Raw genomic sequence first — 21,433 nt, 5'->3', positions numbered from 1 at the left:
CTTATAGGAGAGCGGACAGGTGGGGTAGATTCTCTCTTTCCCACATTGGTCTGAATGTTGTTGGGGCCCAGGGTGCAAATATGATCTTTGCATTTTCTCCTATGCCCCCATAGGCCGAACTCCTGTGTTTGGGGGTTGGCCTTGGAACAGGGGTCCTCCGACCTCCTCCTGAGGGCCACTCCTCCCTGCGGATGTGGCTGTTTTCCTGGGGTCCCTGCCACTTACTGCCTTAAGACCTAGGACTGATGCTGTGGGTGCTGGTGGAACAGCAGAAGTCATGTTTACAGATCAAGGCTTTCCTTCCTCCCCTGGGGGGGACTTGGGCCTCTAACCAGACATTCCTACAGGGGGTGGGTGGAGGGGACACTCCCTCGTCCCTCCCTCCCCCGCCCCAGCAACACTAGTCTGTGCTGCCATTAGTTCATTACACTGTTTCCTTGAGGGATGGGGGGAGGGACACAAAGGGAGCAGAAACAAGGGAATCCAAGACCCAGAATGTAGGTGCCACAGCCGCCCACTGTTTACAGGATCCTCCCTGGCTCCGGCTGCTGCTGCGGCAGTGGTTAGTTCCTTATAAAGGAAAATGACTGTTAGGATCCTGTTCACAAAACTCTCTTTTGTTATTTTTTTTGTCTGATGTCCAGAACTGGGGACTTTAAATTTTTCTCACTTTGTTTACAGGCCAAGATTATTATTTTTTTAAGTGGTTGGGTTTTATTTACTGTTTACAGCTTAAAACACTGAATTTTAACACTTTGTTTACAGTTGAGAATGTTCCCCCTCCCTTTGTTTACAAGTGAAAGGTAGAAAAAGTGGGAGAGGTGCCTAGAAGACTCACCCCTGGTGCCCCTGGACCTGGCCATCTTGAGGGGGGTGGGGGCTTCTAACCCTGACCTTTCCCAGATCAAAGGTCAGCTGAGTCTTGGGAGGCAGTTTCTGAGATTCAAAAATCCCACTTCACTGCCTGTGCCAAATCCCACCAGCCAGGTCCCTAGCTCGCCTTCCCCAGGCTGACCCCTGCCCTTGAAGAGGGCTGGCTTAGCGGCCTGTCAGTGGGAGAGTATCCTTGCTATGTCCTAGGCTCTGTAGATGCCAGTCTCTGGGGTCCCCTCCAACACAGTGGCCCTCTTTCCTGTCTGTGTAAATTGTTCCGTAATGCCGCTCTGTTTTGGGAATAAACTTCTATAGAAAACACTTGTTCCTCTTTCTGCTTTGGATATAGAAAGTTAGTAGGAAAGATTCACCCAGAATGACCTTTGAAGGAATCTGAGCGCTCCTCCCTCGAAAATATCCAGTTATTTTTAGCCTATTTCATGGGAGATTTGGACCAGGTTCCCATGTATTTCTGAAATATGGCCTCTCACCTTGTGATTGGAGCCTGCAGTTTGAGCACAGGAGCCGGCTGAGAGAAGCCACTTTCTTGGTCTAGGCAGTCCCATGAGGGCTTCCTCAGGGTCCATGGTGTCCAGCTGTCAAACCAAACCAAGGAGCTGCCTTTGCAGGTCCTGCCTTACCACCTACACTCTGGCCCTGCCTGGTCTTTCTGACTTGGATCTGGCCAGAAGCTTGAAAGCGCCCCAAGAGGGCCCTTCTGAGATCATTGGGTTGAGCTTCCAGAGTGCAAGGGACCCTCAATGCTCCATTTCCAGTCTTGGAAGCCAGAATAGAAAGGGAGTAGGGGCTGGAGAGATGGTTGGAGAGGTTAAGGACACTGACTGCTCCTCCAGAGTTCAATTCCCAGCCAGGACAGCCAGGGCTACACAAAGAAAACTTGTGGGGGAGGTCGGCCTTAAAGACCACTGTACTCACAGCTTGGTGGTCTGTGAGAGATCTCACAGACCTAGATCTCTCATAGTTGATGCTGGGGCCCCTGATTACACATCTAGGCGTCCAGAACATTCAAAAATCTCTCCTCTGCATAACATGGGGACCCTCTACAAAGCTAGAGCATACAATCAGGTCCATCCATTCAGGGGCGCGGAGCCACAACGTTGGCCAAGCGTAGTGCACGCAGGTCTTTCCTATTAGTCCTCCAGACACCCTCCAGCTCCCGGCAGGCAGCAGATTAACAAGAGGGGGGCAAGAGGGTAGGCCGCCAGGAAGGAAAGGGTTAAATCTTTATTCTCCGGGCTCGCCCCGCAGGGAGGGTACGATTTAGGTTCCGCCTCCAGAATTCTGATTGGTCTGAGCATGCACATCCTGACGGTGAAGCGTACTGCCGGCCACGGTTCTCGGCCTGGCGCCTCTTTAGAGCCGGTAGTGGCGTCCGGGGGGAGGTGTCAGAACAGCGACACTCGAGCTACCCCCCTTGAGGGCCATGGGACTGCCCGATGGGTCCGGTGAGTTGCCGGGCGCCGCCCGAATTCCGCGTGTCTGCGAAGCGCTAATAGTCCTATGACTATTGGCCTGGGTCAATTTAGAAAGGGAACCGCCAAATCCCTACCTGGCGTTTCCCGCCTGCCTGCAGAGCTTTGGTTTACGGTCTTGCCGATTTTCCGCCCGCGGTTGTCCAGCAGCAGCGAGGGATGGGGGCGGGATTCGGCGCGACCTTTGAGGGCTGTAGTCAAAGTCCCTGCAGTGCTAATGAGGGGCCGCAAAGAGTTGTTGCCTGCCAAGGAGTCCAGGGCCAGGAGATGTGCCAGCTGGGCGCGTTGGGACCGGGAGACAGACCGCTGCAAGACCTGTTCTAGCCAGGTCGTGGACCAGCAGCGGCCTGAGTCGGCCTGGTAATGAGCGCTCTGGCACTACCGGCCCTGGTGCCCTCCCAAAGGGAGGTGCCAAGCATCAAGGCTCCGCCCCCAGGCGCGTGCTGCCTGGTAAGGGGAGGGAGCTCTTTAAGAAGACTTGAAAGCTTTCGAAGGAGGGGAGAGGGGCCTCTGAGGTCTCCAGGAGTCCGCGGTGCCGAGAATTTCTGAAGAGCTTCCTTGCGCCTGCTCTGCTCCCTCCTTCAACTTGGACACCCAGGTTAGAGGCTCTTCCCAGGTGAGTTCCTAACCCTCTGGTGGGATCCTCTCCCCTGGTTATAGCCTCTCCTAGATCAGAACTCAAAGGTGCACTCTTTCCCAAAAGGCTAGCTACCCCCCTCCTCCACCTGAATCCAGCTCTGCCCCCTCTGAAATATATTTGTGGAGGAGAGCTGCATTCCATATGGAGGCTCCCTCAGGTCAGAGTTTCTACTGAGAGAACTCTCCAGATGAGAACCTTTCCCCTCCCCCGTCTCTTATTCGCTGGTAAAATCTTTCTCCCACTTCCAAGAGATGTCTCCCAGCACATGAGAGACCTACCCTCCTCTCCCTGCCCAGTCAGAACATGCCTGGCTGGCGAAGGCTTTCAGGGCAGAGTTCCCTCTAGGTCGGACTGGCTTCTGAAAGCTCCTGTTCCCACGTGAGGCTTCCCTACTTCAAGTGGAAGCCTGTCTCTGGAGGTGAGAGCTTGGAGCTTGGAGCCTGGCGCCTAGGTGGCTTAGGGTATTGCTTACAGACCCCTGGCTTGCTAGGTCTTTGAACACACTCTCAGGCAGCAAGGCAGGGTGCGGCTGGAAAAGAGACTGGACAGGAATTGACTCCGGGAAGGCCAGCAGCGGGGAGAGGGAAGCTCAGGGGCAGTCAGTCTGGACCTGGTGGACCCGGACTTGGACTTGCAGCGGTACTCAGGGCTGGGCAGCCACACCTGAGCTGGATGTGTTGGCCACACTCAGTCATCCCATCTCACGCTCCCTCCCGGAGAGACTTTGGCCCAGAAAGAATCTTCCAGCAGCCAAGGTTCATACACTGCCTCTGTCTGGGTGTGAGCAGGGGGGGGGGGCCCTCAGAGACCAGCAGGGTTGCATCTACCCTTGATCTCTGAGACCGGAACACTCAGGTATGTGACTCTGTGGTCCCAGGTAGAAATGTAGGAAAGGCTGGGCCTGGTGGATCCTCACCGTATGTGGTCTCACCCCCTAGACCACGGGACGCAACAGACGCAGGCACTCCTGTCTACAACACATGAAATGGAGCTGCAGAGGCGAGACTACCACGTGGAAAGGCCGTTGCTGAACCAGGAACAGCTAGAGGATCTGGGGCACTGGGGCCCGGTGTCCAAGACCTACCAGTGGCGAACTTGGTTTAGGTAATGTTGAGGGGTAGAGGCCTGGGGTGAGGGATGGGGAGGGTGAGGTTCTGCCAGGGCCCAGAGAGTCCTGCAGGTAACAGACTCTTCCTGTTCTCAGATGCTCCCGTGCTCGGGCCCATGCACTTCTGCTCCAACATGTTCCGGTCTTGGGCTGGTTACCCCGCTATCCTGTGCGAGACTGGCTCCTGGGTGATGTGTTATCTGGCCTGAGTGTGGCCATCATGCAGCTCCCACAGGGTGAGCTACCTTCAGTGGCCTGGATTGCAAAAGCTATGACCTCTACCCTTGGCGCTATGCCCCCTGAGCCCAGGGCTTGGCTCCCCCTACCCTTTTCTCCCCAGTCTACATTGCTACCTGTCTACCTCCAGGTTTGGCCTACGCCCTCCTGGCGGGATTGCCTCCTATGTTTGGCCTGTACAGCTCTTTCTACCCCGTCTTTGTCTACTTCCTGTTTGGTACCTCTCGCCACATCTCTGTGGGTAAGTAGAGTCAGGCTACCTTTCTGTAGAAGGTGTCTCTATCCTCTGTGGAGGGGAGGAGCAGGCTGGGCAGGGCAGCCTGGAGAAGAGGGCCTCGAGCATAGGCTCTAGGTCACTAAGAATAGCCTATAGCCTATAGCTGTTCCGTATGGAGGCTCCCTCAGGTCAGAGTTTCTTCTGAGAGAACTCTCCAGATGAGAACCTTTCCCCTCCCCCATCTCTTATTCGCTGGTATAGCCTATAGATCGCTGCAAGCAATACTAGGAACCTGATTGTGGGGATTGTAGGTTCAGGATATCTCAGGGCCCCTGCCTTCAAGGTGGATGAATGAGGCAGGCTGTGGGGCCTATAAGTTCTTACAGGCCTGTCTACCCTGTCTATGACCCCTTTCTTGCTCCCAGAGAGCCTTTGTGTCCCACCCCACTGGTCAACGGCGAGATGGGCTCGACATTACTGGCTAGTCTTTTTTTTTTTTTTTTTAAGATTTATTTAATTTATTGCATATGAGTGCTTTAACTGCAGAAGAGGGCATCAGATCACATTATAGATGGTTGTGAGCCACCATGTGGCTGCTGGGAATTGAACTCAGGACCTCTGGAAGAGCAGGCGGCACTCTTAACCACTGAGCCATCTCTCCAGCCCGCCCTCCCTCCCTTTTTAAAAAATTTTTTGTTTTTGGGTTTTTCGAGACAGGGTTTTTCTGTGTAATCTTGGCAGTCCTAGACTCCCTTTGTAGGCTGGCCTTGAACTCACAGCGATCCACCTGCCTCTGCCTCCCAAGTGCTGGGATTAGAAGCCTGCGTCACCACGCCCAACCATTAGAGGCTAATCTTAAGAGCAGGTGAGCTCAAGGTTCACTTTTGACCTTGGCCATGGCTAAGCAGTCCTGCCTCCGTTTGTACAACTGTAGCCCAAGGATATTTATTCAGAACGGGATGTCTGTTGGCCTCTTTTACTTAAGACCAGGGATCCAGGACAGCGCAGCATCCTCTTGCCTTCAGACCTCCTGTGCCCTGCCCCTTGCAGGGACCTTTGCTGTAATGTCGGTGATGGTGGGTGGTGTGACAGAGTCCCTGACCGCAGATGAGGCCTTCCTGCAAAGCTTGAATGCCACAGCTGATGATGCCCGTGTGCAGGTGGCCTATACACTTAGCTTCCTGGTTGGCCTCTTCCAGGTACAGAAAGCCATCCCCTGAGTGTCTGACTTACCCCATGTCCCTTTCCGATCCTACTTTCCCTAGCTGTGCCTAGGGCTTCTGCATCCCCTGACACCCCCCCACCCCCACCCCCGCCACCCAACAGGTGGGGCTGGGCCTGGTACACTTCGGCTTCGTGGTCACCTACCTGTCAGAGCCTCTGGTCCGCAGCTATACCACGGCTGCATCTGTGCAAGTCCTCGTCTCACAGCTCAAGTATGTGTTTGGCATCACTCCGAAGAGTTACTCTGGGCCACTGTCCGTTATCTATGTGAGTGAGGGTGGGAGCAAAGGTGGGTCGGCGTGCGGTGCCCCGTGCCCTCCAGTGCTGGCTGTAACACACCACTTCTCCTCAGACAGTGCTGGAGGTCTGTGCACAGCTGCCAGAGACTGTGCCCGGCACCGTGGTGACGGCGATTGTGGCAGGCGTGGTACTTATGATGGTGAAGCTGTTGAACGAGAAGCTGCGGCGACATCTTCCGCTGCCCATACCTGGGGAACTGCTCACGGTTCGGGCGCCCGGGGGTCGTCGTGGGCAGGGGAGGAGGGCAAGTGAGGGTACAGCTGGCCAGTACACAACCTCAAGGTATTTGAGGGCCAGACGGAGTGACCACTGTAAGCACTCCTGGGTGTTGGGGGGGTAACTGCTACAGAAAGCCCTATGGCTTCTTTTTATTTTTTATTTTTTATTTTTTTTTGGTTTTTCGAGACAGGGTTTCTCTGTGTAGCCCTGGCTGTCCTGGACTCGCTTTGTAGACCAGGCTGGCCTCGAACTCACAGCGATCTGCCTGCCTCTGCCTCCCGAGTGCTGGGATTAAAGGCGTGCGCCACGGCGCCCAGCCCAGTCCTATGGCTTCTTGCCATCCTTGACAATCCCCTTCCTCAAATGGTGGTGATGGTGGTGTTTATCACCCTGTCTGTAACCTCCCATTCCTCAGAAAAAGATTTTTGTCCCCCAAGATGACTTACCCTTCTCCCTGTGATACACTCAGCACCTCCCCCCCCTAACTCGGTCCTGCCCCACAGCTCATTGGAGCCACTGGTATTTCCTATGGTGTGAAGCTGAATGAAACGTTCCGCGTAGACGTTGTGGGCAACATCACCACAGGGTAAGCTCTGGTCCTGTCAGGGAGGTGAGGTAGCTAGAGCCGGGACCATCCTCTGACCTCACAAGGGTCCCCCCTAGGCTGATACCCCCAGTGGTACCCAAGACAGAGTTGTTTGCAACGCTTGTGGGAAACGCCTTTGCCATCGCCGTGGTAGGATTCGCCATTGCCATCTCCCTTGGGAAGATCTTCGCCCTGAGGCACGGCTACCGTGTGGACAGTAACCAGGTCTGTGCTGTGGGCGTAGGTAGGGGCATGTAGGTGTGTGCGGGCCGCGATGACAGGAGTGAGCTGGAATAAGGATGGAGCTGGACTTGTGAGTGACTGAGGGTGAGAGGACAGGATGTTTGGGACAAGAGCCAAATACTGGAGGCCACTGAGTGGGATGGGGTTTGGGACCTGTGTCAGCCCAGGCATGCCAAGAGAGTGAGCTGGCTCCCCTGGCAAGACTTCTCACACCACACTCTCCCCGACAGGAGCTGGTGGCCCTTGGCCTCAGTAACCTCATTGGAGGCTTCTTCCAGTGTTTCCCCGTGAGCTGCTCCATGTCTCGGAGCCTGGTCCAGGAGAGCACCGGGGGCAACACACAGGTGCGCCTTGGGTGTGAGCGTGCACGTACGTTCATATGTCCGTGTTGTGTCTGCATGCTGCGTCTGCTCACCTTCACCCCCCTGCTCACTCCTACCCTGCAGGTTGCCGGAGCCATATCGTCTCTTTTCATCCTCCTTATTATTGTCAAACTTGGGGAACTCTTCCGAGACTTGCCCAAGGTGAGGCCAGGCTTCAGGGCCTTGGTTAGGCCAGGCCCAAAGCAGTCAGCCTTAGTCCCATGTCAGAGGCTCGGAGGTACAAGATTGTGCTCTTGGGGATAAAGTCTGGAACTAGAGGTCAAAGATTAGAACTTTCTGATCAGCTCCAAGGGGTTGAGGCTGTTGCTCGTAGTAGTTGGTTGTAGGCTGAAGCGCTTGGTCCGTCTGGGTGGGTCATACCCGGGTGGTGGGGGCTGTTAATCTCTAGGAACCTTTGGCGACCCTAGTGATGTTCTTGTCACCTCAGGCCGTCTTGGCAGCCGTTATTATCGTGAACCTGAAGGGCATGATGAAGCAGTTCTCTGACATCTGCACCCTTTGGAAGGCAAATCGCGTGGACCTGGTAAGAAGCTTTGGGAACCCGGGGCTGGGCTTGGGGCCTTTAGTGCCAGTGTACTCTTTGACCCCTGACCTTTTGTTATCAGCTAATCTGGCTGGTGACCTTTGTGGCCACGATCCTGCTGAACCTGGACATTGGCCTGGCAGTGTCCATAGTCTTCTCCCTGCTGCTCGTGGTGGTCCGAATGCAGCTGTGAGTCAGACATTTTTGGTACCCCCAATTCCAGCTTGGTGAGGGAGTAAGTTTCATACTGGCTCTCCACAGCTTTCCTTATACCTCTGGGGGGCACCCCACGTTCCTCATTCCCCTCTCATGGTCTTTTCTTTCCCTCCTTTCCGCTCCCCCTCCCCCCCGTAACTCTCTCCTCAGGCCCCACTACTCTGTCCTGGGGCAGGTGCCAGATACGGATATTTATAGAGACGTGGCAGAGTACTCAGGGGTGAGTGGCAGCGGCTAAATGGAGGTGGGGTGGGGCAGACAAAACAAATGGGCCCTTTTTATTCCTTTCCATATGAACAAGAACCCTGGGAGATGGACAGGGAAAATGGCTCAGTGGATAAACTGCTGTGCAAGCATGAAGACCTGAGTTTGCGTCCCCAGAAACTGCATAAAATGCCAGGCTTGGCAGCATGCATGTCTGTAGCCCTAGTGTTTGGAAAGCAGTGACAGGAGGATCTCTGCGGCCCACCGGCTGGCTTGTCTAGCCAGTTGGCAAGCTCCAGGTTTAGTAAGAGACCCTGCCTCAAAGGCGAAAGGCCATAGAGGAAGACGCCCAGTGTCACCTACTGACAATGCAGGGTGCACACCCACGCATAGATGTGGACACACTCGCACGCGCGCATGCGCACTCGGACTGGTAGTACTTTGCCCTTGGTTTTTGGAATCCTTTGGAGAGAGGAGCTCTCTTCAGGCTATGAGTTGATGGGATCAGTCTTGGAGACAGAAGCACAGCCCTACTCTAGGTCCAGAGAGTAGAGGTGCAGGGAGGGGCCACGGGGTGCAGGGGAGGTTTCTGGTCTGTTCAGTGGGAATACAAAGCTCCCAGTTGCTAGTTTATATTCTAAAAAGCCTCATGTCACGTCATGGGGACCAAGGTTGTGTGAGTCTGGAATAAAATAAGCTCTTTCACCTTGGCCCATGTGGTGCAGGCCCAAATGCCCAGGGAGGTCCTGGGCTGTGGCTGGAATGGGGCGAGAGCTGGGGAAGGTGTTGGTTCTGTCTGCATGCAGAAAACAGCACAGGGCAGGAGTGGGAGACTCGGGGATGAAGGTGGGGGGGGGGGGGGACGGGCAGAGAGCCAAATTGTGAAATCTGCTGTAATACGGGGGAGCGGGGAGGGACAGGACCTGTGCAACACAGAGAGCAAGGATGGTGCAGTTAGGCTTCTGGCCCGGACTCCTGGAGGGGCCACGGGGCGGGGGTGTGGGAGGGGGAGGATAGAGGGTAGCAGGCTCTCTAAGAGAGGAAAGTGAGTGAAGAGGATGCACTGGAAAAGCAGGAAGGCTCAACCACCCCAACTCCACCTCACTTCCTCCAGGCCAAGGAGGTCCCTGGCGTGAAGGTCTTCCGTTCTTCCGCCACCATGTACTTTGCCAATGCTGAGCTCTTCAGTGACTCTCTGAAGCAGAAGGTGAGGTTGGGGTGTTCCCCCCACCACCAATGCCCTACCTGGTCTGGGTGTGTGCGGGGTGGGGGTGTGTCTGAATATCCTGATCTCCCCAGCGTACCAACCTCTGCCTCCGACTTTGTGTCTCTAGTGTGGTGTGGATGTTGACCACCTCATCACCCAGAAAAAGAAGCGAATCAGAAAGCAGGAGATGAAGATGAAGAGGATGAAGAAAGCCAAGAAGTCCAAGAAACAGGTGGGGTTCCCCCTATGCGGCTCCCTCCTGGCTCAGTCTAGACTGTGGACCCAACGCTGACCTCTAGCCGTTCCCTCATCCTTTGGCCTTTCTCCCTGTCCAGTCCTTGTGCCATTTCTCCTCCCCATTCTCTGTCCCCCCTCTTTCTCCCTCAGCACCCTACAGACCCTGTTTCAGGCCCTGGAAGGGCAGGGCAAGCTCTAGAGAAGTTGTTTTCCTTTTCCTGTACTAGTCACAGCGGGAGCCACAGCAGATCGCTTTTGTTGTCATAACGTCTCAGGCTTGCAGCCTAGGACCTGATGCATCGCTTCGCCCAAAGCCAGGGACAGTGCCAGGTCTACCCAGCGCGGCTGCCGTATGGCACGGCCATGGGATAGCTCTCTCATCATCCCTCTCCCTCCCAGGATGCCTCTTCCAAGATCGCCTCAGTTTCAGTCAACGTCAACGCCAGCTTTGAAGACATCAAAAGCAACGATGTGGAAGGCTCTGAGGCCAAGGTGAGGCTAGAAGCAGGAGGAGGGACCGGCCAAGGACTGCAGAGATGTGGGGACCCATACATGTTACACGAGGAAAGCTAGTGTGGGTTTGGAGGTGTTGGGCTAATGTGGGAGGAATGGGAGGGTTGGCTCAGACCCTGGTAGGAAACCTCTGCAATAGTGAGTTCTCCTTCGGCTCCTGTCTATAATCTCAGACTGAGCTAGATGTTATAGCTGTAACAAGACCCACAGCCTACGCTCGTAGGCTAAAGGAAGGGGCTTGGGAACATTGGGCAAACCTAGGGGTCAAGAGGGATGCTAAATTCAACCAAGGATTCAGACAGGTCAGGGTTTAAGATGTGTATGAATGCCAGGTGGTGGTGACACATAGCTTTAATCCCAGCACTTGGGAGGCAGAAGTAGGCAGCAGATCTCATGAGTTCGAGGCCAGCCTGGTCTACAAAGCAAGTTCCAGGACATCTTGTCTGTCTTTAGGCCCCCATCTGTTTGGCTACAGATGAGACATGATCTCCCAAGTAACCCTCCCTTCCTGTGTCTTTATTAACCTCTGGCAGTTTGTGCATGTTAGGGTATGCTTTCCTGTGTCCCTACATGTCCCTCCTATGTTTATAGATCCACATGTCTCTCCAGTCACCCCATATCTGTGTCCTTACGTGTCCCGCGCATGCCTCCATCTATCTGCATATTTACATACATGCTTCTGACACACTCTGTGTGTCCCTGTATACTATGTGCCTGCCTTTGCTCTATCATGGATGGCCCTTTTGTACATCTGGATCCCCTGCAGGTGCACCAAGGGGAGGAGCTGGAGGATGGAGTCGCAAGCAATCAAGATGCCAAGGCCCCAACCACGACCACACTGCAGTCCCTGGGCCTGCCCCAGCCAGGCTTCCATAGCCTCGTCCTAGACTTGAGTACCCTCTCCTTTGTGGATACCGTGTGCATCAAGAGCCTGAAGAATGTAAGAAGCTGTGGGTAGGCTGGGGCCTCTCAGGTCTTCCTACTGACCCCATCACTTAGCTTGTGCCTTCCCACCCTCACCCCCCACACACCAAGCCCTCTGAGCTCCCCCATTCTAAATCTTGCCCAACTTCTGCCTCCCCCCCCCCCCTGAGGCTAGCCCCCTTTGTTGCTACAGATTTTCCGTGACTTCCGGGAGATCGAAGTGGAAGTGTACATCGCAGCCTGTTACAGTGAGTTGAGTGGGGATGGCAATTACAATCCAGACAGAGGGCGGGACTTTTCTGGTCAAGGGGTTTCTCAGACACCAGAAGGAAAGAAATTTTTTTTCCTGAAACTGGAGGTCAGAGATGTCTTGGGAGACAAGAGTCAAGAGTAGGGCTCAGTGGGTAAGAAGGCTTCCTGCCCACATATGAGGACCTGAGTTCTAGTCCCCAGAGCCCATGTAAAATAAGCCAGACATATCTATGCATTCATATAATGCTAGCTTTTGTTAGATGAACACAGATGGTTCCCAGGAGCTAGTTGGTCAGCCAGCCTAGCCAAAATAGAGCTTCAGGCTCAGTCAGAAACCATTTCTCAAGGGAATAATGTTGAGAGAGATAAGAGCAGAACATCTGGTGTGCTGCTGTGTCTTTTGGGTGCAAGCAACACACACACAGAGTAACTGGGTTTCTAGTAAGTAGCTGCAGGGTGGATGCTAGGGGTGCCCGGGCACTAAGTGTCCTGGTAGTACTGGTGTCAGCATCTCCTCCTTGCCCACAGGTCCTGTGGTCACCCAGCTTGAGGCTGGACACTTCTTTGATGACTCTATCACTAAACAGCATCTCTTTGCCTCTGTCCACGACGCTGTGACCTTTGCCCTCCACCACCGGAAGTCCAGCCCTAAGAGCCCTGTCTTGGTAAGCTGACTCTGGACCACTGAACAGCTTTTGTTAATCTGCTGCTTATCCCCACCCTGACCCCAACTCCAGGTAGTCTGTGCCATTGCCCAGGGTCACATTGACCCATTGCTTCCCCCCCAACCCTCCGCCTGGAAGGAAGTTGTCTGTGGAGGGACATCTTAGGGGTTCCTGGATATCCTTTGGATACTAACTGGAACCTCCTCTCCTGCCCATGTAGGCCACCAAACTCTGACTCTGCTGCAAGAGACTGCCTACCTCTGGAGGCTGTGACAGGTCACTCTTATGAAACCCCTTGCCTCTGGGCCACCTCCAGGTGCCACCCAGGACTCTCCGTTCCATGTCCATGCACATACAGCTCATGGATGGATGCTCTGGGACTCCAAACAGTGCTACAGGCCTGGGGCGGGGTACCGCAGTCAGGCTGGCCTTGGCTGGGTGCTGCCGCAAGGGAGCTGATGTGTGTTTACAGCTTTGAGAATAAATGTGTCTGTCCATCTTCAGGCTCTGCTGTGGCATGGTTGGGGTGTGGCTAGGGTGTCAGGTGCTCCTCAGCTTAGACTCCCAATCTGTCTTATAAACCCTAAAAGTAGACAGAACTGGGGTGTGAGATCTGAGGAGGTCAGGGATGGGCAGAGAGCATACAAAGTGGGCAGCAGTTGGGCCTGGGCTGGGCTAGGACTTAACAAAGTCCAGGGTTCTCATTGGTTTCACACAGTCGGCCCTTTAGCTCTCGCTGGAAAGATAAATGGAATCAAGACTGTAGCTCAAGACTGAGCCACCCTCAGGGATAGCCTGATGAAAGAAAGATAGAGTTGCTGTTTCTGGGGGATGTAGAGTGAACCCCTGAGCCCCCAGCTAAAGAACCGAGCCTTTCACAGGCTCTGCTGCTGCTGGATTTAGAAATCCGTATTACAAATTGCCTACTCACACACCGCCAGCCAAAGACTGGCTGATTTCAGCATGACACATCAACAGAGCATGTGTTGGTCCTATGAGCCACTGACCCCGCCATGGTGGGAGGGATGGGGCGATGGCGGCCTCGTGAGTTGTCTGGTATATTACACACGGAAATGGCTAAAACAATGCAATGTTCACATCACCTGCCCAGAACACATGAATTTCACTATTCACCAGAGACGTTCCAGGTGCCAGGCTCAGTGCCAGACACTGGGCAAGGTCCCAACAGTAGACAGAGGCTCCCTGCCCTCCAAATCACCCAGGCACCCTTGCCTGGCCCTGTTTTATCATGGCCTTTGCTCGTGCCTGGCACCATACTGTTTACAAGCCACCTGTGCTCCCGCCGAAACCTCAGCCCAGGAAGGCAGAGTTTTTGGTCTGTTCTATTACGTGCCATCCTGGCACCGGGTTTGGGTGCTTGGTAAATATTGTTTGAATGAAGACTTGGAGCCAGAGGCAGACCTCAAACAAGGGCTTGTCAGGCTGGCCTTGGATGGGTGCTAGGAGGAAGCCGGTGTGTTTTTATACTTTGAGAATAAAGCTGAATGTGTAGATGGCCAGAAATTCTCTAAAGAAACTAATGTCAGGTCATACTAGGGAAAACAGACTATATCACCAAGGCACTCGGGGGGGGGGGGTGACCGCAGGACATGAAGCTTGAAAAAGTGACTTTCTAGAAGGGAAGGAAGGCTGTTGAGGGAAGCCTGGGTGAGGCTGGGGCAGCAGCCAGCAGAAACCTTCAAGGAAGCCACACTTTTGAGCGAGCGCTTGTTGTACACAAAGCTGATCGGAACCGAGCTGGGCGTGAGGGGCTCCCCTGCACTGTCTGACCAGCTTGGCAGTTGCTAGCCCAGTAAAGAACATTGACCTTAAAGGCAGTGGGGCGCTTAGATTAGGGAGGAATGGTACTTGAGTTTGAGTTCAGTATGTAAGAAGTAATCCTTTCATACCTACTCCTCCTAGGAGAATGGGACCCAGGCCCTAAACCTGCATTTTATTGCACACACCCCGCCCCCTCGTGCCCCCGACATCCCATCATCTGGCCAAACTGTAGTTGAAAGGCCATGGGGCTAGCTGGAACCGGCTGCCTCAGCGCTGGCCAGACTCTCGGGGGAGGGGTGTTTGCCGGTTGCCAAGGCACCCGGGTTCCGCCGTCCTTGTCCTCTCGCAGTGGCCACAGCCATGCTGTCCTCGCTGTTCTTAGTGCCATCGCTCTTCCTGCTGGTGATGCCTGTCCCTAGCCATGCCTGGTCACGGCCCCTCTGGTACCAAGTAGGGCTGGACTTGCAGCCCTGGGGCTGCCAGCCAAATAGCCTGGATAGCTGCAGGAGCAGTCTGAGCTGCCCTGGCTACTGGCTGGCCCTGGGAAGAAATCGCATCTACCCTGTGGCTGGAATCACACTCACCACCACCACCATCCTGATCATCAGGCGTCTGATGTTGAGCCGGTGGCGATCTCAGGTCACCAAGGGTCAGGTGAGCACAGCACTGCTCTGTCCCCTACCGTCCCTGCCTCTGTTAAGCCTTCCTCCTATCAGCCTGGCTTAGAGCCCCCTGGGCTTCCTGGCTGACCCTGTCCTCACCCCCCCTTTGCCCCCCCCATCCTATTCTTTTTTTTTTTTTTTTTCTCGAGACAGAGTCTCTCTGTGTAGCCTTGGCTGTCCTGGACTCACTTTGTAGACCAGGCTGGCCTCGAACTCACAGCGATCCGCCTGCCTCTGCCTCCCGAGTGCTGGGATTAAAGGCGTGCGCCACCACGCCCGGCCCCCGTCCTATTCTTGCATCTCCGCAGCATCTCCCATTTCATATTCCTGTTCTTCACTCAGCCGCCATGGGCCCCAGGACCACCTAGCCTCTAGCAGATCCCCAGTGACCCTGTCTTCCCATCCTCTTTGGCACTGCCCCGTATCCCCTCTGTGTAGCTCCATTCCTGCACCCCAACCCCACCCCCTATCCCCCGCCCTCTCCCTCCACTCTCACGGTGGTCCTATATTTCAGCTCCCACAGGTGACCTCCAGCCCCTGCAGACTCTGGAAACGGCAGGTCACTGGCTCCGACCGCATCCTGGTCCTCAGGGTCCTTCACATGCTGGATGCCATCCTGCCCCACATTGAGAACCACCTGCAACGCCTGGCTTCGCAGCAGCAAATCCAAATAAAAGGGATTCCCACCTAGTCTGGGTGCTCCCCCCCCCCCCACCTCTGCTTCTCTTTCTCTGGTTGTCAGCTGGAGTGCCTGCCTGCGTGTGTCTGTGGGACTGCCTAGACCCTGGGGCCTCTTTCCAATGGTAGAGACGGCTGGCACATTGAAGCTACCGTGCACAGGGCAGGAGGGCCGTAGTCCCAGCCCAGTGGGGCTGCTCAGCGCGAACGTATCCACTCTTTTTGTTTCCAGCCCTGCCCTTGTCTCATCTCAGGGAAGTGGTGGGTAAACTCAGACTTAAGACCCTCCACCAGAAAGCAGCTGGCTTGGCTTCTTTCTCTATCTTCGCGTATCTCTCCCTAAGGGGTCACTGCTCTGGGTCCCCAGTAGTTGGCAGTCCTTAGATCCTTGACTCCTACGCAGCCTCCAGGCTCTAACCCCACCCTCACTCCCAGCTCGGGCCACTCAGGAATCCCTAGCTGCCCTTATTTGGGTGGCAGCTTCAGACAGTCTCTGGTGCTGGCGCAGCTCCAAGGTCCCAGTAAGAAGCGTGAGAGGTAAACGATCTGAAAGGACCCTTCCTCCTTCCCTCCCTCCACCATGAGTGATCCCAGGGAACAGGCACTTTGTTTGTTTGTTTTTTCAAGACAGGGTCTCTCTGTGTAGCCTTGGCTGTCCTGGACTCACTTTGTAGACCAGGCTGGCCTTGAACTCACAGCGATCCGATCCGCCTGCCTCTGCCTCCCGAGTGCTGGGATTTAAAGGTGTGCGCCACCATGCCCGGCGGAACAGGCACTTTTAGAAAAGGAGGTTCTGACTACAGATTCAACGAGAAACAGAATCAAAATAACCAGAAAAGGGCTGGGGCTGGGGCTCAGTGGCACAGCATGTGCTTAGCGTGCACGAGGCCAACTTTGATCTTTCTGACAAGAAACAAAATAAGAACAATCACAAACTTAAAGAGGCTGTGTGTGTGTGTGTGTGTGTGTGTGTGTGTGTGCGTGGGCGCGCGCGCCTGCTGTATGTGTGTGGCTTTAAAAGAACAAAAAGGTTCTGGTTTTGGTTTTGGTCGTTTGTTTTATTTTGGTTTTGTTTGTTTGTGTTTGATTTTTCGAGACAGGGTTTCTTTGTGTAGCCTTCACTGTCCTGGAACTCCATCTATAGATCAGACTGGAACTCGCAGAGATCCTCCTGCCTCTGCCTCTTGAGAGCTAGGATTAAAGGCGGGCACCATCACCAACTGGCTTTGTTCTGTTTTGTTTTAAGACAGGGTCTTGGTATGTAGCCCTGGTGACCTAGATCTCACCATATAGACCAAGCTGGTCTTGAACTCTCTCTGTGGTTGCCTTCTAGGTGCTGGGATTAAAGGTGTAATGGCTCCTACATAAGGTAACTATGAGCGGGAAGAAGGCTCAGCTGATAAAAATACTTGCTGTGCAAACCTGACCACATGAGTTCGATCCCAGGAACTCATGTGAAAAGCTGGATGCAGTGGTATGCCGATAAAAGCCTAGCACTTCGCAGGGCGGTGGTGGCACACACCTTTAATCCCAGCACTCAGGAGGCTCTCTCTGAGTTCAAGGCCAGCCTGAACAGAGTTCCAGAACAGCCAGGGCTACACAAAGAAACCCTGTCTCAAAACAACAAACAAACAAACAAAAAGCCTAGCACTTCTATTAGATGAGAGAGAAGCACTTGGGTCTACACACAGTATAGTGACAGAGACAAGAGAGACTCAGCCTCAAATCAAGGCGGAAGGACAGGAACTGACTCCCAAAACTCCACAAGGTCACTGTGTATGCATACACTGTTCATGTGTTCTCTCTCTCTCTCTCTCTCTCTCTCTCTCTCTCTCTCTCTCTCTCTCTCCCTCCCTCCCTCCCTCCTTCCCTCCCTCCTTCTTTCTCATACACATAGACACACAAATATACATTAAAATTTTTGAGCCGGGCCTGATGGCACACGCCTTTAATTCCAGCACTCGGGAGGCAGAGGCAGGTGGATTGTGTGAGTTTGAGGCCAGCCTGGCCTGCAAAGTGAGTCCAGGACAGCCAGTACTACACAGGGAAACCCTGTCTCAAAAGACAAACAAACAAAATAACTTATTTTGGTAAGAGAGATGGCTTGGTGGTTACAAGTATGCACTGCTCTTCCAGAGGACCTGAATTCAGTTCCCAGCACCCATGTCAGGTGGCTGACAATTACCTCTAATTCCAGTCCCAGGAGTCTGATATGCCTGTAGCCTTGAAGGTCACTCATATTCATGCGGACCCCAGACAGACACACATAAAACTGGGGGCTTGGCGCACGCCTTTAGTCCCAGCACTCAGGCAGAGGCAAGGCGGATCTCTGTGAGCTCCAGGCCAGCTAGGGCTACACAGAGAAACCCTGTCTCGGAAAAACAAATAAGCAAAAAAGCTAAAATAAATTTCAGCCTGGTGTGGTAGTGCAGGCCTTTGATATCAGCACTCAGGAGGCAGAGGCAGGTGAATCCCTATGAATTTAAGGCCAGTCTGATCTACACAGTGAGTTCTAGGCTAGCCAAAGCTACATAGTGACACCCTATCTCAAATTATAAATAACAACAACAACAAATTAAAATGTTTCACACAGTTAGGTCATCTTAGAGTGACTTATTTATTCTGAGTGTGTGTGACTGTGTGTGACTGTGCATACATGTTTACCATGGTGTGCACATGTGAGAGAAGACAGCCTGCAGGAGTTGGTTCTCTCCTTCTCCCAGGTTGATTCCAGGCATCCAACCCAGATTGATTCCAGGCATCCAACCCAGGTTGATTCCAGGCCTAATTGGAAGCCCCTATACCCAGTAAGCCATCTGGCCTGTTTCTGGGTTATCTTAAATTCGCAGATTTTCTTGTGGGGCTTTTCTCAAGGCCTGAAAGTGAAGGACACGGGAGACAAGGCTGCGTCAGCCTTTTGGGAGATCTACCGCTGCATCCTACGGCTTGCTGGCCCTACACAGTGGGTATGTGTGTGTGCCTGTGTACACAGCACACCTGGGTCCTCGTCCACCTACTCACAGGTGGAGGTGGTGCTGATGGTGAAACTGACTTGGCACCAATGGCTTCTGATGCAGGGAACACTACTCAGCTACGGTCTGCTACCTTAAGGACTGAGGGGCAGCATCAGAGGAGGGGCGGAAAGCATCCATCAGAAGGACAGACACATGTGAGCGCCTGGTGGAGACACAGACTTCAACCTGTGCCAGATCTAAGGTACTCTGATTTTGAGGGAAAGGCAGTGCTGTGGAGAGCAGGAAGCCTTGATCAGTGGTTCCTAGAGTGGGTGTGGCAGGCAGAACATGGCCCCACAAAGTCCATGTCCTAGTACCTACAACAATGCATGGCAGAAGGAATTTTACAGATGAAATTAGAGAGAAGGCTCTTAAATTAATGAGTTTATTATGAGTGATTTTGGTGGGCCCAATGTAAGTACAAAATAAAATAAAATGGAGGAAAAAAAAAAAACCTGAGATAGAGTGATTCTGAGTAGAAGGTCCTTTGTTTTATACTGAGGGCCCAAGGATTCAGGTGGCATCTGTGTTAGAAGCAGGGACAATCAGGTGATGCCCTGGTGGGCAACAGTCACTAAGGATTGGAATGTGTCAGCCTTCCCACAGAATCAGCTAAGCAGGGTTTAGGGATTCACAGAGACTGAAACAACACTCACGGGGCCTGTACAGGTCTGAGCTAAGCCCTCTGCATATATTCTGCTGTGGTTGTGTAGCTTGGTGTTCTTGTGGGACACCAGTGGGAGTTGGGGGGGATACTTCTGACTCTTTTGCCTGTTCTTGGGACCCTTTGGAAAGTCAGGGACAAGCACTCCTAGCTCTTAACGAGCAGAAGTCAGCAACCCTTAAGGACCAGAAGCATTAGGCTTGATACTCAGGACGCCAGCTCTGGGACTATTGATACTGAGAACTAAATATTGTAAGAGGGGGGCAAAGGGTGCCAGGGTGCCAGGGTGCCTACCGGCTGGAGCAATGACACTGCTCTTGTAGAAGACCTGAGCTAAGTTCCCAACACCCATGGCAGACCAGCACCTCCAGCTCCCAGGCGTCTGGCCTTCTTTTCTACACTTAGCAGGCGCCTGCGCTCACACACCCAGACACATATACATGTGATTAAACATAAAACATATTTCCTTTATAATTACTTAATTAATGAATTTACTTTACATCCCAATCGCAGCTTCCCAGCCCTCCCTCTCTTCTCTCCCCTCCCCCTCCCCTCTTCTCCCTTTTTCCTCAGAAAAGGGGAGACCTCCTATGGATATCAGCCAGCCTGAGCATATCAAGTTGCAGTAGGCGCCTCCTATTGACTATTGAGGGTACACAAAGCAGCCTTTTATAGTAGAGAACGGGGGTGGGGTGGGGTGGGGGTGCTTGGTGACCCTACCTTAGAGTGAGAGGCAGGAGGATCACAAGTTGAAGGCCAACCTGGTTACATCGTTAGTTCCAGGCCAGTCAGGGCCTTACAGGGAGATCTTGTCTCAACCAAACCAAATAAACAGAAACAGGAAAACAAACAAACAAGCAAACAAGAAACCAATTGTTTTAAAAGAAACTGACGGAGCTGGGGACATGGCTCTGTGAATGAAGGAGCACTTGTGTGAAGAACAGTCTGTAGCCCCAGAGTCCTCATAAATGCAGGCAAGCAAGGTGACAGACAATCGGTCTACAAAGTGAGTCCAGGACAGCCAAGGCTACACAGAGAAACCCTGTCTTGAAAAAAAAATTTTTTTAAATTTAATTTAAAAAAATAAATAGAAAAAAAATAAAAATAATAAAAATTAAAAATAAAAAAAAGGAAAGGGTCCTATGACCTGCATAAAGGACAAAGGCATTTGCTGCCCCCACCTGACCACATGAGCTTGATCCCCAAAACTCACATGGTAGAAAGAGAAAATCAACTGCTGACAATTGATTTCTGGTGGGTGCACACTTGGACAGGCACCTTTAGCCTGCGAGCCCTGCTGCAGACTCCATATTGAATTTCTGATGCATGGTACAAAGTGGGTAAACCTTGAAGATAATTTGGTGAGTGAAATTAGCCAGATACAAGAGGACAAACGCTGTAGTGTTGCTCTTCTCTGAGGTACCTACACACAGGAAAGTTCACTAGAGGTGACCAGGAATAGAGGAAGGAGAGAACGAGAGATTACTTAGTGGTTAGAGTTTCGATCTGGGATGATGCAAACACCTTAGAAATGGAAAAGTGGGATGGCTGCATGACACTGTGGAGGTGAGTCACGCCACCTAACACATTCCACTGTTGGGTTGGAGGTGCACTCGGTGGCAGAGTGCTTCCTTAAAGCGGGGGTTTGCCCTAAGTTTGACTCCCCAGCACTGTCCCTCAAAATAGTCATGATGGAAAGTTTTTTGTGATATATATATATATGTGTGTGTGTGTGTGAATAGATGTTTACACGTGTACATGTGTGGATATACATATATACATGTATATATAATTGTTGTTTTGAGATAGGATCTCACTGTATAGCCCTAGCTGTCCTGGAATTTGCCTTGTAGACCAGGATGGCCTCGAACTCCTAGAGACTTAACTTTCTCTGCCCTCTGAATGCTGTGACTGAAGGTGTGCGGCACCATGCTTGGCCTTGTTGTGCGTATTTTACTACAGGGCCTTACTGTGGTGTTCGGGCTGGCCTTAACCCCACAATCACACTGCCTCTGCCTCTGCTGGAATTAAAGACATGCACTATTACATTTACCTAAGAATCACATTATTATTATTATTATTATTATTATTATTATTATTATTATTATTACTATTATTATTATTATTATAGTGAGACATGGGCTCATTGACTGCAGGTTTTCCTTGAACTCACGACATACCTGAGGATGACCTTGAACTTCTGGTTTTCTTGCCTCCACCTTTCAAATGCTGGGGTTATAGGTATGTGCCACCGCTGTCTTTACATGGTACTGGGGTTTGAACCCAGAGCTTTGTGCATGGTAGACAAGTACCCTACCAATTAGGCTACAACCCCAGGCCCTATTTGTTTGTTTGAGACAGGGTCTTAC

The 21,433-nt window shown here is 52.8% G+C and overlaps 2 protein-coding genes and 1 long non-coding RNA gene across 7 annotated transcripts; 2 read left to right on the top strand and 1 right to left on the bottom strand.

Moving 5' to 3' along the window:
* Nucleotides 1–2,098: 2,098 nt before the first annotated feature.
* On the bottom strand, nucleotides 2,099–4,023 carry LOC311580942. Its single transcript, XR_014773605.1, has 2 exons — nucleotides 3,950–4,023; nucleotides 2,099–2,990 (listed from the first exon to the last, which is right to left on the bottom strand). It is a non-coding gene; the product is annotated as an uncharacterized lncRNA (long non-coding RNA).
* Nucleotides 2,202–12,784, top strand: SLC26A6 (solute carrier family 26 member 6). 5 transcript variants are annotated; one of them, XM_084752661.1, is made up of 21 exons: nucleotides 2,202–2,339; nucleotides 3,945–4,110; nucleotides 4,211–4,350; nucleotides 4,482–4,592; nucleotides 5,619–5,767; nucleotides 5,895–6,059; nucleotides 6,145–6,297; nucleotides 6,815–6,897; nucleotides 6,975–7,122; nucleotides 7,371–7,484; nucleotides 7,587–7,664; nucleotides 7,951–8,046; nucleotides 8,129–8,235; nucleotides 8,413–8,482; nucleotides 9,581–9,673; nucleotides 9,801–9,905; nucleotides 10,310–10,402; nucleotides 11,190–11,363; nucleotides 11,541–11,595; nucleotides 12,128–12,264; nucleotides 12,485–12,784. In XM_084752661.1, the coding sequence occupies exons 1-21, from the start codon at nucleotides 2,318–2,320 to the stop codon at nucleotides 12,497–12,499; spliced, it is 2,274 nt and encodes a 757-aa protein (XP_084608787.1). In that variant the 5' UTR covers nucleotides 2,202–2,317; the 3' UTR covers nucleotides 12,500–12,784. The 5 variants fall into 5 exon arrangements, with proteins under 5 accessions (XP_084608787.1, XP_084608791.1, XP_084608789.1 ...); XM_084752663.1 differs by lacking the exon at nucleotides 2,202–2,339 and adding an exon at nucleotides 2,828–2,964 and having other exon boundaries at nucleotides 12,485–12,783; XM_084752662.1 differs by lacking the exon at nucleotides 2,202–2,339 and adding an exon at nucleotides 2,842–2,982 and having other exon boundaries at nucleotides 12,485–12,783.
* A 1,150-nt stretch (nucleotides 12,785–13,934) lies between these two features.
* TMEM89 (transmembrane protein 89) lies at nucleotides 13,935–15,594 on the top strand. Its single transcript, XM_084752327.1, has 2 exons — nucleotides 13,935–14,700; nucleotides 15,223–15,594. Exons 1-2 carry the CDS (start codon nucleotides 14,407–14,409, stop codon nucleotides 15,397–15,399), a joined length of 471 nt encoding a protein of 156 aa, XP_084608453.1. The 5' UTR covers nucleotides 13,935–14,406; the 3' UTR covers nucleotides 15,400–15,594.
* Nucleotides 15,595–21,433: the final 5,839 nt, after the last annotated feature.

This window comes from Acomys minous (assembly GCF_964271855.1).
Source record: "Acomys minous genome assembly, chromosome: 13".
Lineage (NCBI taxonomy): Eukaryota > Metazoa > Chordata > Mammalia > Rodentia > Muridae > Acomys > Acomys minous.
The sequence above is the reverse complement of the archived record's forward strand: the minus strand, read 5'-3'. Positions and strand labels throughout refer to the sequence as shown.